The sequence below is a fragment of the Nyctereutes procyonoides genome, unplaced genomic scaffold, assembly GCF_905146905.1.
Source record: "Nyctereutes procyonoides isolate TBG_1078 unplaced genomic scaffold, NYPRO_anot_genome, whole genome shotgun sequence".
Taxonomy (NCBI): Eukaryota; Metazoa; Chordata; class Mammalia; order Carnivora; family Canidae; genus Nyctereutes; species Nyctereutes procyonoides.
In genome coordinates, this window is record NW_026575142.1 from 67,146,704 (window position 1) to 67,163,120 (window position 16,417).

Here is a 16,417-nt window from a genome sequence, read left to right on the forward strand (position 1 = left end):
AGCGCTAAACCACTGAGCCACCTGGGCTGCCCGAAAATTTTTTTTTTTTCCAAAGGAACTTGTGAAAAATATAATTAAATGCTAGGGAAACAGGGAAGTAAAAGCTCCAATGAAAAAGGGATTAGCCATTAGCCCAAGGGGTAAAAACAAACCCAGGAAATTACCTGGCAATCACGTATACACTGTTCCTCTACCTCATGTTTGCACTGGAAGGGAAGGGGCTGTTCAGAGGCCCCCCTTTATGCCTGAGGTAGCAAAAATTCAAGCAAGAGCCCAAGTGGGAAATTCTCAGAAGCAAGGGAGACAAGAGCATTGGGTTGGGCAGTCCCCTTGTGGTGAGAATGGAGGTAGGCTCACCTATTCCAGGAAAGCCTGCCTTCCAGGTCAGACAGTGAACACAGCCCCATTGAAAAGAGAAGAGATCTCATCTGTGGAGGAAACGGAGAGGCTGGACTCTCCCAACCCTTAGGACTCAATCATGAGAAAAACAAGACTTCCCTTACTTTGCAGATGCAGCTGTTACAGTACAGCCTCTCTTGGCTGACATGGAAATACTGTATACATCTTTATTCCTCTTTACCCACTCTTCCCCCCAAACTAAATTCACTCACCTTACAACACAAGGGAGTTGTGAACTCAGTGTTATTAATCTGTGGGGTGTTTATCTTCAGATTCCTTACTTCCAAGAGGGTGATTAGCTTGAAATTACCCTCTAGGAGGTAAGGAATCTGAATTACGACAGTCAAATGATTAGAAATATCATCCTATCAACCTAGGACACTTCTCTAGGAAATTACACGTTTTGTTCCATTTCTAGATTTTAATCTTCAGCTAGAAAAAAAGCACATTTACTGTTCCTGATGACTCTTCCTTTAAATTCCCTGCAAGCTAAGCATTTTCCTGTTACTAATTAAAATGCAAAATAAAATAAAATAAAATAAAATAAAATGCCAAGCTATGGTGCCTGGGTGGCTCAGTCAGTTAAGCATCTGTCTTAGGCTCAGGTCATGATGCCAGGGTCCTGGGATCGAGCCTCACATCGGGTTCCCTGCTCATTGGGGAGTCTGCTTCTTCCTCTTCCTCTGCCCCTTCCCCCTCCTCATGCTCTCCCTCTCTCTCTCCCAAATAAATAAAATCAAAAATAAAATAAAATACCCAGCTAGTGGGTTCAGTAATAGAGCTAGCACTAATGCAATTTAGAATATAAAAGGAATCCTATTTGAGACCTTGTATGTTACAACTGAGTAAACACATTCCTGTTATAAAACCTATTTATGCCTTGAGGAGAATGCAAAGACATTTACCCCTATTTTACAACTGAGTAAAGAAAACAGGATAAATTACCAATCATCTCTGAGGCAATTATCTGACGTTAAACCGACTAAAACATAAGAAACTGTGTTCTTCAAAACCTCAAGGAAGAAAAAAGGAATTAAAGAAGTCATTGTGAAGAAAAGAATTCCTGATCTGAATATTAACCTAACCAGTGACCATTTGAAAATAAAATCTGTTCATGTCTGGTTTCATCAAAATTTTATAGAAATTAGAGACATGATTCTATCTGAGCCCTTGACCTATGATTCATGCTCTCCAGCCTAAAGACCCAAATTAATTTCTAATAGGCTTGTTTTACATTTACAAAAATATAAATTAATTATATGTAATTGTATAAAAATAACTTTTAATATGACTTTATAGACAAGAGTTTTAATATTTCTCATAATTATCAAAGGACACACAATGATGCCAATCTAATTTCACAAATATGAGGCAAAAGCCTGTAAATCTAATCTCCAGCTCAGAACACATTATGTGAAAGTTCAATAATGTCAGAAAATTAAGACAGATCAAATTGTGTCTTATGTCTGAATCACTCTGGAGAATTCTGTCCTTGGGGTAAATAAGTAGCCACCAAAAATGTGGAGTAACATAGATTTGGTCAGCTGTAACCAGGTTTTTCCTCCCAAAGGAAAAGTTTAGAAGACATTCTGGAATTTCTGGATCTACTGAGGCTCAACTTTGGAAAGATTTTTATGACTAGAAAATTAAAATGAACATTTTAGAAACTGTACACTTTCTTTAATCAACGTCAGAATCCAAAATGCAGTGGATTTTGCATTGCTTTCTATATGTAGAAAGACTCAGCAATTACTATTCTAGAGCCAAAGACCAGTACCAGTGAAGTCACAGGCTGGCCATAGAGAGAAACACACAGAAAATCTTTGCATCCTAGTACTAGTACACATTTAAATAATTCTTTATTAAAGAAAACATCATATTTGACTTTCGGAGAACAGGAAGCAGAGTTTTTAGCAGTAGCAACAGTAGCTATAGAATTGTAAATAATAGCAGTAATACCCTCACTCGTGACACTCTCTCAAGATGCACATTCCTGAGTCCTAGAGAAGAGAAGAAATCCCTACCATCATCCTTCTCCTGAGATCCTCCGGTTGGACCCAAGTTGCTGGTTTCCCTGGGAAAACTCTTCCAGGATCATGAAACCACATACACTCCTTCAAGTCCATCAAATATAACACCACAAACTGCTGCGGAAGGTGGGCCATGGCCTGGGTACTGGATCATTTGTCTGTGGTGACCAGGGGGCCAGAGGACCAGCTGGGAGCTTGCCCAGCCTCCAGATAACACCCTGGCAGGCAGCAAGAAGGCTGGCTTGCTTGCTTGCTTGCTTGCTTCCTTCCTTCCTTCCAGATTTATGTCTTTGAGAGAGAGAACGTGCACATGCTGCATGCCGAAGGAACAGCGGGAAAGGGAAGGGATGGGGAGAGAATCTCAAGCCGACCCTGCACTCAGTGTGGAGCCCCGTGTGGGGCTCAATCACAGGACTCTGAGATCATGACATGGACAGAAACCAATAGTCAGATGCTGAACCGACTAAGCCGCCCAGGTGCCCTTACCCCCTCCTCCCTGTTTAAGTATTTACGTAATGCCATTCTCTAAACGAGAGGCCGCATCTAGTAGGCCATAACTGCCTACTCTTAATTTCTGCACATACACCATATACATACGCTCAATCCCATGGCAGTACGGTTTACACATCCACAGATGCGAAAATACAATAATCCAGCACATTCTCAGTTACCTGGACCTTTGGATAAGTGAAGGTTAAGCCTTCAAAGACACCCCTTCAAGACCTCTAAGAGGACTGAGGTTATTGTGTTCTGAGAACTTCTGTCAAGGCCCACTCCCTCCTGCTTGCCAGCTCTGTGCCTCCCAGCTGCCTCTAAGCCCCACCACCTCTTTTCTCTTATTTCGAGAGTTTTTTCTCTCCCTAGCTTTTCCCATGCTTCTCACTTTCACATGAAAAGACAGGCCTTTTATAAGCATCACGGGCCGATCAGATGGCCAACCAAGCAGCACGCTCTGTTTAAGTTGCATATTCAACTCTGCTCAGCTGTTTTCATCACTTACTACTCAAGTGTTTTTTCTTCAGGGTTAGAAATGCTTTCAGGCATTATTCTGGAAGCCTGAGGAGAAAAGGACATTGATTTCTAGATAATCTAACCTGGGGCAATGTTTCAAGTTCATTTGAATCTACTGCGCTAGACACATTAATTTCTTTTTTTTTTTTTTCGGGGACACATTAATTTCTATTTGGCATTTTTGAAATAACATTACCATGAAATAAATTATTGCTCTCAAATCAATTTTGCATTCAGATCATTAATTTCAACTTAAGGAATACGCAGGACTGGATTCAAGCACTTGTGTTAATAAAATGACCCAATATTTAGCTGATTTTATAAGGTATTTCAAAATAAGTCACTGAACAGTACTTACTGTCGCGTGGTAGTTTCTATACATGGGCATTTTTAGTAACTTTGTCAAATAATCTTCCAGTTGTTTCTGTAACACAAATATATTAGATGAGAGATAACAGTGAGAGAGATGTGATCACTATCTCACCTTAACTTCTGCAAACTTATTCAATTATTTATTCATATTATCACTGGACAAGGAATCTTGAATAGCATTAAGGAGTTATTTCCATAGTTCCCCTGGACCATCATTCCAACTGTTTCTTGTTACTTAGCATTTCACATGCTTATGTCTTTTATAACTAGCTGACAAGACCTAAGCTGTATATTCTTTTATCCTCCATAGTTTTTTTTTAAGATTTTATTTATTTATTCATGAGACACACACAGAGAAAGAGAGGTAGAGACACAGGCAGAGGGAGAAGAAGGCTCCATGCAGGTAGCCTGACGTGTGACTCGATCCCAGGACCCCGGGGTCACGCCCTGGGCTGAAGGCAGCATTAAACTGCTGAGCCACCCAGGTATCCCCTATCTTCCATAGTTTCTAGCACAGGACTTGTCCCACGGTGGACGATCTTAAGACATTTGTTGATTTCATAAAAAACCTGAATTTCCTGAATTCTAACACTGAATTTACTGGTAGATCTCTTATAGGTTTTTTTAAACAGCTGTTCATGGGGAAAAAAGGAAGAGATTAAGAAGAAGTTGTACCCTGATTTCAAACATGTTTAAATGTGGGAGGGCAATGTCAATCACGTCGACTATGATCACGAGTGGAAGCACTAAATGTTAAAAGTCACAGCTTCTCATTTTCAACTGCATTCATGTAAGTGCCCAAAGAAACCCCAAACTGTAGAGTTTTATAGATCCAGGTATCTTGGAAGATACTTATTCTAGATCCCTAAAAAAGATTTTAAACCAGATGACAACTATACAAAGGCAAAATCAAATATCGTTTTCAGAACATAAAAGTTTAGAAAACAGAACTGACATTTACTTGTTAATTTTCTAGTAAAAAACAATCTCCTGCGCTGTGTGCCACCATCCCACTGAGGTGGAACACCTGCTACTGGGGCTTCTGTCCTACTCCTCTCTGGCCCTAACGGCCCCACCTATCGTTAGGGAATGAGACCTCACATATACTTAGGACAAGCTACTACAAAGTGTCGAGCAAACATTTGGAAATATATGCTTTTAGACAGTAGATCTCAAAACCCTCAATGATGAGCTCAATCTTGACTCACAATGAGCCCAAAGAGACTCTTGGTGGGAGGACAGCTTCTTCATAGAACACTCCCCCCTCTTCTGGGAAATACAACCTCCCTCCCCAGGTCAGATTGGCTTGGGGAAGAAGTGCTGCCTAACAAGTTCCAGGGAAACCAAACCAGCCCGGGGGAGGGCGGGTAGGATCACGAGGTGATAAAAGTTGCAGCTAGGCCCCCTCCCCCTTCAGGAACCACCATGCTTCTACAGCACTGCAAAATATTCGGAACAGCGGAAGACCGGAAAGACGTACCCTTCTACCAAAGAATTGTTCTTCTCTGATCATATTTTCAGATGAACGGGGCAAACTTGGCATCTCTCGAGGCTCTTCTTTGACATTCTGTCTTCTAAACGTGTGTCTAAAACACACATGCAATGAAAACATCAGATTGTTCTTTGAATAATATTCTTCTACTATCTTTCATAAAATGGTTTATTTTTAGAAAAGACTATTTAATAGAAAATATCCACTGACGATGGACAAGTTAACCCATAATATCGATAAAATACTCTTTCCACCCAACTTGTATACCGGGATAACCTTGTAATTAATTCTGCAACAGTTACCTTCTGGTAGGAATGGGGATTCGGATAAAAGCTTTGTACTTGAGCAGCTCTCTGTGAAATTCTTGAAAGTGTTTGAACTTCCTCTTAACTTGCCACTTAAATTCCCCATGTGTTAGTTCAATAGTGTAAAGATTGATACTCGGTACCTGCAGTGATCAATAAAAATGATATTTTAGATAACAACAAAAATTCTAAAGTCTTTCGATGAACAATAGCCTAAATTAATAAATAACATGGAAGTACCCTTAAATCCAGCACACATATTTTGTTGGGTTAAGTACTTAGGCAAGATGTTTTCTAAAACAACTGATTACAGAAATAACATTCCCTTAAAATGTTCACTTTATAATATATATAAGACAAACTCTGAACCACACCAAAGACAAACTCCCACAAATTATATTGCTCCAAATACACACACACACACACACACACACACACACACAGCCCTAAAACAAGAAACCAGGTAAGGGAGACAATGAGTGAAAACCCTGATTAGTCATCAGCAGTAATTTTGCTTGTCTAAAAGTATAAGCTGTGAATAGACAACTTGGAGAGGGTGAGAAGAAAGCTAGGAAATGGATTCTAGGAACATGACAGGATCTCGGTCCACTTCTTGCCCTTCCCAAATGACATGAATGCCTTCTCCTCCTAAAACATACTCCAAGGTCTCTCCTTGTCCACAACATCTCCCTGCCCTGAAGCATCACCACCAGTGACCAGCAAGGGACAGGACAATTAGAGGGAAAGAAGCAGAAGATTTTCCTACACACAAAATACTTTTCCCAATTACTCAACTAAAATCAATTCCCATTTAAAATCTTAAAAATATTTCTTATTAAAATGCAAATATACTGACTAGGGAATTATTTCAATCCGAAAAACCAACAGACCTGGGGGATAGTTTTGATATAGTACAAAGTGTTAGGAGACCGAGGGATGTTCATAAAGCAGAGGAGCTCTCGAAGGAAGGTCCATGAGTTGTGGGGTGTGGAGATAAGGGGATGGGCAGGGCAGTGGGCACTGGGGGTGGACCACCTAGAGGATCCTGGCCCCTGCTGGGAGATTTAGGCACCACAGGTGCTGGAGGCAGGGGAAAGTAAATGTCTCCTTCCCTCTAGTTGATTCAGCTCTGCTGCCAGCAACCCCATGTGAGATTCCTGGCCCACTGTCATTCACTACTGATGTCTGACATACTTTGCAAACTTCCAGAGTATGACCACTTTGTGTAGATGTAGCATATAAAACATGAGCACGAGAGGTAATGCAACTTGTGCTCTGAAGTCTGGAATCCAACCAGATCACTGGTAAATATTCAAATCGAGCATTTGCTTTGTCTCTAGTTGGGATTTATGACAATTACTACAACTGGAAGTTGAAAAAAACAAAAACAAAAAAAACAGTTCTGGGGTTCAATATTATATGCTGCCTTTTACTTTGGCCAACATTGCAGGCATCATCCTCCATCATGTTTCACAGAGAAGAATGCAGGGAAACTCAGAGTGGCCAGAAACTTTGCATTCAAGTGAAAAACGCTCAATTAAAGATGAGCCAAATAAACAAGAAAAATTAAACAATTTAGGCAAGTGGCTAACATTTCCTAGGATTGTATTTCCCATTCTATGAAAACGGAATACTTAGAAAACACTGCAAATGTCATGTTTTATCCTTCACATATAAACCCCAAATTTCATACACTAAACTTCTTAGCAACTGCGAGGCAGGATGGTACCATGGAAACGGGCCATCGCATCCTTTGTGAAGCTGTTAAAGGTCTGAGACCCCGTGGTGCAGCCTACCAGCTGTGAAACTTGAGCCAAAGGTCACTTCTGTGAGACAACAGCCCAGCAGGATTATTGGAATTCTTTGGAATTGGAATCATTTGAAGAGTCTTAACAAAGGAACTGCTTACAAAGACATGATAGGGGTAAGGAAACCGTAAAGGGAAGGACAGTAACCTGGGACTCTGAAGGTATCCCCAGCCCTGGAGGGACAAGAGGCAGAATCAGGTACTGGAACAGGGAGGAGAAAACCATGGGAAGATGGCTGCCCTGAGGGAAGGGGTGCCCTTGGTCAAGGGACATAGCCAGCCCAAGGTGACCCCACTCTCCACCGTCTGAGCCCTACCAGAGGACAAAAGCAGAGGGCGTCGAGCACAAGGTGGAGAAGGGGGGGAGAGGGCGCAGGAGGGCAAATGGAAGGTCCCCAGCCTGAGAGGCCCTAATAACATCTGCCTCGCTGGGCTGCCATGCAGACAAAAAGAGAATTGCCTTGAGTGGGCACATAGAACTTATTCGGTACTTAGAAAAAAATATATTCTTATTTGCCTGGAATCACATATAAACTGCATGAATTTAGTTCATATTTCTTAGTAAACTAAACACTAAGTAGGATAAAGATGACCCTTAGCTTTCTCACACAGACTAAGATTAAACAGAACAAAAGCAAACTCACTAACAGAAGAATACAAGCAAAGAGAAGTCCCTGACTTGGTGACTTGCATATTCATCTTCATGAAGAACTTTCAGAGACATCTAATATTAATAATACGTGGTATCATACAATGTATGCTTATTTAATACTATAAGGGGCAAGGCAGGGCCACCCCAAGATGGGCCACTTTGGAATGAAGATTACTTTGAGTTAAAAAAGCAATCAAGGGGCACCTGGGGTGGTCCAGTCGGTTAAGCATCAGCCTTCAGCTCAGATCATGGTCCCCTCAGGGTCCTGCGACTGAGCCCCACACTGGGCTCCTGGCTCAGTGCAGAGTCTGCTTCTCCTTCTGACTCTCCCCCAACATCTTTCTCTCTCTCTTGCTTTCACTGTCTCTCAAATAAATATATAACATCTTAAAAAAAAAAAAGGCAATTAAAACCCAGGAGATCCAGGATAAGCTCTTTATTTCTTCTTCAACTGCCTAGAAAGAATTTAGCTAGAGGACTTGCTCCAGGAAGAAGGCTATCACCACAGATGACTACATTATACTATGAACTAGGTACAGTAGACAGGAAGGAACCAGCAAGGCCTGTTTGATCAAAGTCCTCTGTGTCCCATTGTCTAGTGGCTCAGCAAACATTTATTTACCAAACATTTGCTTTTTCATCTCCCTGTGAATTGCATTCCTTGTCTTTGAAGTCCCAGACACCTACCCAATTCTCTGTAGTTCAGAGTGACTACAGACCTCATTTTTGCCTGTCTTTGGAATTTCCATGCCTTTGTGGATTCCCTGTACATAGGCAATTAAATTTGATTTTCTCTTATTAATCTACCTCATGTCAATGTGAGTCTTAGTCTGGCTAGAAGGACTTTTGGAGGGGACAAGAAGTTCCTGCTCCCCAATAATATCATCTATAATACTCTTGCATAATACTATGTATTATTATTATTATTATTATTATTATTATTATCAAATCCTCATAACAAACCTGTTACACCCATTATTCACATGAGAAAATGGAGAAACAGAAAGATCAGGTAACTTGCTAGAGATCACAAAACAAAGACCGGAATCAAGCCAGGCAGCCTGGCTCTGGAGTCTGTGCATTTAATCCTCTGAGCATGCTCACCCTCTCTCAGTCTGAAGGCTGGTAGGCAAATTAGGCAAGCAATGGTCATCTCAGAGACATTTCTGAGTGGGTTGTGGTCAGTGGTGTATCAGGGAGGTACAGACTCAACTCATACACAGAGCCTAAAGGAAAGGCTGCACACAAGGGTGGGTGGAAAGTAGGACTCGAGGTATGTCTGCAAGCACAGGGAGGGCAGGACAGACCACCAAGCAAAGCTACGAGGACCAAGGTAGCACGTGCCACCCTGCAAAAGACATGGAGGAAAGGCAGGCAAAACCTGCCTCTGGAGAAAGGTTCTTCTCACTTCCCACGAGGCAGGAGCCAAGGTGGCCTTACTCTGCTGGGACCAAAGCTTGACCCACCGGCCTGAAGCAACGTCCTCTACTTCTCAGACTTGACCTCTGTGATGTACGGTCAGTAACAGAGCAAAGGCAACTGCCCTAACGGCCTCTGGTCCCATCCGTTTCAAACAATGATGCTTTGCGTGATGAAGCCATCTTCACGCTCGATGCCCTTCCAGGACTAAGAGAGAAAACCTGCAAACGAGGCCTAACGGGCAGGTTGCTAGGAGCAAATCAGAGTGGCAGAGGACGCCGGCAGGATTCTCTTGGCAGTGCTTCTGACACTGGCCAACCTGGCCTCGTGGCCTTTTTTTCTTCCAAGAGTCAGCTCCATCATCATCTTCTTGCTAAACAAGCATTAGGAAAGCCAACCTTTTCCTTGGCTTATAGGTGGCATTCTAGGTGTCCACATTAAACAGAAAATTGGGAGAGAGGAGGACTAGGAGAGGCACTCGGCATTTTATCAAACTTATAAATTGCTTTAGGGACTTTTGTTGTTAAATTTTTTTTAATTTTTTTTTATTTATTTATGATAGTCACACACACAGAGAGAGAGAGAGGCAGAGACAGGCAGAGGGAGAAGCAGGCTCCATGCACCAGGAGCCCGACGTGGGATTCGATCCAAGGTCTCCAGGATCACGCCCTGGGCCAAAGGCAGGCGCCAAACCGCTGCACCACCCAGGGATCCCCCTTTTTTTTGTTGTTAAATAGCATTCTCCAGAATGAGGAAAAAGGCATAGGAGAATAAAGACTAAATGAAAAGCATAAACTTGAGAGGCGATGAGGACTTAGAAGTGATTTAAAAAAAATACATCTAAACACAGAGTCATAAAAACATAAACACACAGTCATAGCTACGAGGAAGGAAAAGGGACGTCAGTGTGTTGATTCATATACATCGACTAATACAAGGTGAGTCCACAAAGGCTCTGACCCTCGTCGTAGACGTGAAGCGCTCCACTTCCAGGACTTGGGCTTGTACTGGACAGCCGGCGAGATACGTCTGTATGTTAGGCTCCTTAAATCCTTGAGTCTTATAAATAGCAGAAAAAGGGATACACGCTAAAAGACAAACCAGTAAACACAGTTATTGCAGGAACACAAGGACATTGCAAGAATACACGATATTAGCATGACTTGCCTTTTTATGGGCAGCTGCTCGAGTCCTAACCTGCCACAACGAGCAAACCGCTAATGAAGCGGCCTCAGCCCAGAGTTAGGACAGCAGCAGGGAGATCAATCATTTGCTGGTTATTTCAAATCTGCGCTCTGTCAAGCAACCCCGAGCAACTCTCTTCTCGCTCAGACCATCAGTCTTTACCTTCCTGTGTCTTGGGATCGCTGGGAGACACATCGTAATCCACCTCTTCTCCCTCGAAGTGCAGCTCCCGCGTGTCGAGATTTTCTATCAAGTTACTCATGTCTGCAGCGATTTTCTGCAGTGCAGAGGTGTTTACTCTTGGCTCATTTTTCAGGGACATGTTGGCTTCCGACAGGGCAAGAGCAAAGGGGCTGGGGGAAACAAAGGGGGTTATAAGGACTTAGTATTTTGGTCAAATAAAACCCTATTCTACGATATGAATCCAGGCTCAGACACAGCATCTGGAAACAAGACAACTAGCTCTGTGTGAGCCCCAGTCATCTCAAACAACCTCTTCCTTTATTCTCCTGTTTAACATTTAAAGGATTCCTGGCTTATGAATTAAATTGGAGTGAGATCCTTAATCACAAGCGAGTCAGAAAGAGAAACACTACATTGAATAAATGCCAACATATCTTTCATCCAATATCATTAACTTGGATAAATGAGGACAGACTCCAGGGAGGCTGGTTTGGGAATGGTGATTCAGAGAAAAAGCAATTGATTCTTAACTCTAACAAATACGTGGGGCAAAAAGTCCTGTAGAAGTAAGCGCCTCTAAATATTTTCTGAAGAAAAGTGAGGGCATTTTACAATAATCTCAATAGGCAGATTTAAAATATTTTCATGGGAGCATAACCTTTCTACATTTCCTCTGGTGGTGATATCCCAAGCAAAGTGTACACACTATCTTTTTGAAAGAGGAGGTTTGGGCCATGACTTCACATGAGTTATAATAATGTACGTGGGTTGCAAGGTAATTGATTATTATGCCTCTTCTGGAAGATACCAGAGGTGCTCAAACTGTACCTCTCTCCTTTTTAGAGAAAACCAGTTCTATCTCATTTCGACATTTAATAACACAAGTCGTTGCACACCAGTACCCAGGGAAGAAGAGTTCATATAGATTTTATTTTTCCTTTAAAATACAGAGATTTAAGCCTGGAGCACTGTCATCAGAGTTGGATGAAAAATTCCTACTGCTAGAAATAATCTGTTACAACCAGGCCCTAACATGGCGGGGCTTTCATACGAGCAACTCCACCACACACGTCCATTTTTTATTGCAAATCACAAACATTTACTGAGAGTCTGCCACTCACTCATTGTGAGATGCGATGAGTAAATACATAAAGATGAATACGGCTGGTCCCCGTGATTAAGGAGCTCCCCATACGGGTGAGGAAAGAAGCTACACGGCCCCAGGTTCATTCCTGGCCTCCTCCAAGGTCTTTGGCCTTCCTGAGAACGGCATGTGCTGAGTGGAAGACCGTTGGCCAGGTTCTCTCCTACCTGTATGATCATGAAGCTGGGGGCGAGGGTGGGTGGGAGGCTATAGGCAAAGCTGAGAGAGTCTTGGCCAAACTTGAAGGGCCCTTATGGGAATTCATCATCAAGTCTCTGAAACCTGTACTGCCAGGTCTGGTAGAAAGAGATCTGGTTTGGAATTTCAAAAGACGGGGTAGAGGGATGTGGTTCCAGTTTGGTCAGATACATATAAATAATATAACCAAGTTCTCTGTGGACCACAGAATTGATTATGTTTCTGTCTCCATGTGGGCTGTAAGGAAGCTTGGAGCCATGTCCGTGACCTACTACTAGCAAAACAGAGGCCTGTCCTTGCCTACATCATTCCCCTTCATCTTTCTCTCCCACTTCTAATTTATATTATAATAACATTTATTATGGACTGATAGCTTCGTATGCACCTGGCTTGGTGGTAGTCCTTTATATACATTATCATGTTTATCATCAATAATAAATCTATGAAGGTTTGTTATTTCTATTAAAGACGACAAGAGTTTATCATCCCCTCTTTACAGATAAAAACACTGAGGCACAGAGAGATTAGGAAACTTGATGAATACCTTGGACAACATGTCCAAGGTCACAGAACTAGTAAGTAGTGAAGAAGGGATTTAAAACCAGGTCTTTTGGACCCAAGAACTGATGTTCTCAACCACAGTCTTTATCTTCTCGTCCATTTTTGGTAGACACGTTAAGTGTCCCGGCAACAGATGGAAGTTTTGGTAAAACAAGTGACCTTGGACAAAACTCAGATGGAGAAAACAGGAAGTAAGTTCCTCTAGGAGCTCAGCACCTCAGGATGAAGCCATTTACAGCTCTCAGGATGGACCTTGGCTATTCCTCTATAAACTAATGAGGTTGAGTCATTTCATCTCTAGGGTCCCTTTAACACTAGAACCCTAACCATAGATAAAAAATGCTATATATTGTTCAGCCTCCCCAAAGAAGTCATTACTTTAACTCAAAAAATTAACCCAAATAGTTTTTCATATGAATACAAGAAGCAGGTGGCAGATGTTTTCCAACCTGGAAACATTTTGTGGAGGTCTGTTCAGCTTCAATCAAAGAGCTTGTGGCCTCTGGTCACTATTAAAATATTTGATTCCTTCCCTCTCAACTGAACACTTATTAAATGCCAACCATGAGCCAGGTTTTCCTTCATTTAAAATACAAAGTAATGAAAAACTTAGAGGAAACGAGACAAGGAAAAACAAGTAAGAAGTTACATCATATCACTGGTACTCATGAACTTGTAAAGCTCTGGGGTATTTTCTATCGATTAAACTGTCTTATGGTTAACTCGGCCAACTTCCTTAGCGTAGGAAAACAAGAGTTACCCCAATAACTTTCCTTTTGGACAGAGTCTCAGTGTTACAATGCATGTTAAAGTTAAGATATACAGAGATGAGAATCACTATACACTGCAAGAAAACTGGAATAAATAGTACAGTCACTGGATCAAGTTAAAATAAAAATCTTTTTTTCAGATAGAAAGAAAAGCAGCATATAAACTTGTGAAAAATTTAAGAGTGAAAAAAGAAATAGAAAGGAATCCTCTTATCATTTATACTCGAGTGTTTGCTAAAATTACACTTATTAGCACATAATACAGTTATGTTATTTGATACTCACAATGGTACTACCTGGTATTTATGATTATTCTGAAAGGCTTAGTTAAGTAACTGGGCCAAGGTCACTCAACTTGTGTCAGTGTTGAATTTACTCATAAAGCAAATTTTTCTGGCTCTCAAATCTCATGGACTTGGTTATAGATGTTCACAATTACTGATTTTATTTAATGGGTTGAATGTCCATAAATTCATCTTTTCTACAAAGTTTATGTTTCACAACAACGAAAAACGTTATCTGCTTCAATCTCTGTATCTTAGAAGGGAGCCTATTAACTCTATAGTCACTATAGTAGTGGAATCAACATATCCCGACAGCCTCCTAAATTCCTTTTTAGTCTTTTATTTTTGTGGTTTATAATATTTTCTAAGATCACCTGGAGTTTCAGTGGACCCAAAGGGTTTGTAGATTTCTTTTGTGAGATGTGTGTGTGTGTGTGTGTGTGTGTGAAGACTCTACCATTTAATAATGGAAAATGAACCAAATTGTTTACATTACTGCCTTCACTCATGTCTGTGGTTGCTTTGTGTTGAATTTTTATCCATCGCTTGTATTGCTGGTTTCATTCTTGAATACCAGACTGTAAGGCTATCTACGCTAAAATGTTGTCAAATCTTAATTTATTAGCCCAGCTTTTCTTTTATCTAAATTAATCTATAATGGTGGGTGAACAGCTGCCACAGTAAAAGCCTATCTTAACCAGCAATGGGATAAGGCCTTCCAGTGTTTACTCTTGGGATAATGTAATTGATTTTAACTCCTTATAAAATTATACTGCAAGATCATTATCTCTCTTGGTACCAAGTAGAGATGGTACCCATGGAGTGATAATAGCAGCTGTGTTTTATTTCTTCTTGCATCTCTATCTGGGAAAAAAAAATACGGTGTTATTTTTTTCTTCCTGGTATTGAATACTAGAAATATAATTTTTTGCAGGGAACATTTTTAAATTACTTCCAGTTATTTATTCAGGGGTGAAATCAAAGAACTCTAGAGTTTCTTCCTTTCTTTTTTTTTTTTAAAGATTTTATTTACTTATTCATGAGAGACACACAAAGAGAGGCAGAGACATAGGCAGATGGATAAAAATGTTTGGTTCTGTCCCTCTCAACTGAACAAACTAACTATAGATAAAAAATGCTATATATTGTTCCCCTGCAGGGAGTCCGATGTGGGACTCGATCCCAGGACTCCGGGATCACTACCTGCGCCAAAGGCAGATGCTTAACCACTGAGTCACCCCTCTAGAGTTTTTTCTAATTTTAATTTTCAACATGACTGGGAAATAGAACATCAAAGGAAGCAGATATTTTCCTTTCAGATAGTACATACATAAACAATGCCTAAACCAAAGTATAATAATAACTACTAGTATTAAAATAAATATTAGCATTAGTTAATAGTTGTTGAGTGTATATACTATATGCCAGGCATTATTCAAAAGATGAATTGCACGATCTCACTGAATCCTCACAATCTTAGGAGCTGGGTCCTATTGTTAACCCCATTTGATTTTTTAGAGAAGGGGCCCAAGGGGAGAGGCAGAGGACAAAAAGAGAGAGAGAATCTTAGGCAGACTCCATGCTCAGTGCAGAGCCCGACACAGGGCTCCATCTCACGACCCTGAGATCATGAGCTGGGCCAAAATCAAGTCAGACACTTAACCAATCAAACCACCCAGGTGCCCCTGTAACCCCCATTTATAAGATAAGACGCTTAGATAGAATGGACAACTTTCCCAGAGCCCTGTGGCTGGGAAGTGATAGAGCTGGACCCAATCTTGATTGATCTGACTCCAAAGTCCAGCTACTTTACCTGGTAGTGGCAGGAGGGATAGACACTGAAGACTTTTAATCCTTACTTTACATACTCTTAGCACTAAAGAATTCAAAAAGGAACAACAATAACCAAAAAAAACTCAACATTTACTCTGTGAAGATAATGGACGTACTTCTTGCCTCCCTTTCTCACAAAACATGCAAAGTTCTCCCACATTTTTTAAATACATTACTTGTGCTTGCCAAAAAAAATAAATGCCATGTATTTCCAACCCAAAAATCGTAGCATAATGCTTGAATATGAAATGCATTTTAATTAGATCATTTAAAACCAAACTGACTCATGAGGATTTCTTATTTTCCCATTTTTCACTATGATGAAGTTAATTGGTAGACCCACACTATCTAACCTCCCAGAACACATTATATAGCAATGATTTGTCCAGGACTGACTTGATGTTCCCTGAAATGCAAACATCATAAATGTGGATTCAAGTACTAAGCTCAATCTCTAGTGACATAGTAAACCTTGGATAAATATTTTTTGAGTTGAGCTGACTTTGAATAAAGTAAATGATATTATCCTAGTTTACATTCTAGATGATATATGTCGAGAAAATAACATCAAAAAAAAAGACTCTTGGTGTTTACTTAGATCTTTGATTAAAAAAACAACATTAGTTCCACAAATATCAATGGAGGGCTTATTATGCATCTTGGACAGATAATTAAATGTCAGTGGTGGAGGGACAGGCCGGATGGCCAAGGTTGTTCCACCGTTATTATCAGTGTAACCGGGGTAACCAGCAGCCTGCAGGGCTTCAGCATC

At 40.8% G+C, this 16,417-nt stretch overlaps 1 protein-coding gene across 7 annotated transcripts in view; it reads right to left on the minus strand.

Moving 5' to 3' along the window:
• Positions 1–16,417, minus strand: part of PLD1 (phospholipase D1) — a 203,867-nt gene that overhangs the window by 116,981 nt on the left and 70,469 nt on the right. For all 7 annotated transcript variants that reach the window (XM_055307789.1, XM_055307788.1, XM_055307784.1 and 4 more), the window contains exons 2-6: positions 10,835–11,025; positions 10,448–10,575; positions 5,607–5,752; positions 5,293–5,398; positions 3,799–3,864 (exon numbers count right to left, since the gene is read on the minus strand). In XM_055307789.1, coding sequence (XP_055163764.1) covers positions 3,799–3,864; positions 5,293–5,398; positions 5,607–5,752; positions 10,448–10,575; positions 10,835–10,994 — 606 coding nt within the window. In that variant the 5' untranslated portion in view covers positions 10,995–11,025. The remainder of the gene's footprint in view (positions 1–3,798; positions 3,865–5,292; positions 5,399–5,606; positions 5,753–10,447; positions 10,576–10,834; positions 11,026–16,417) is intronic.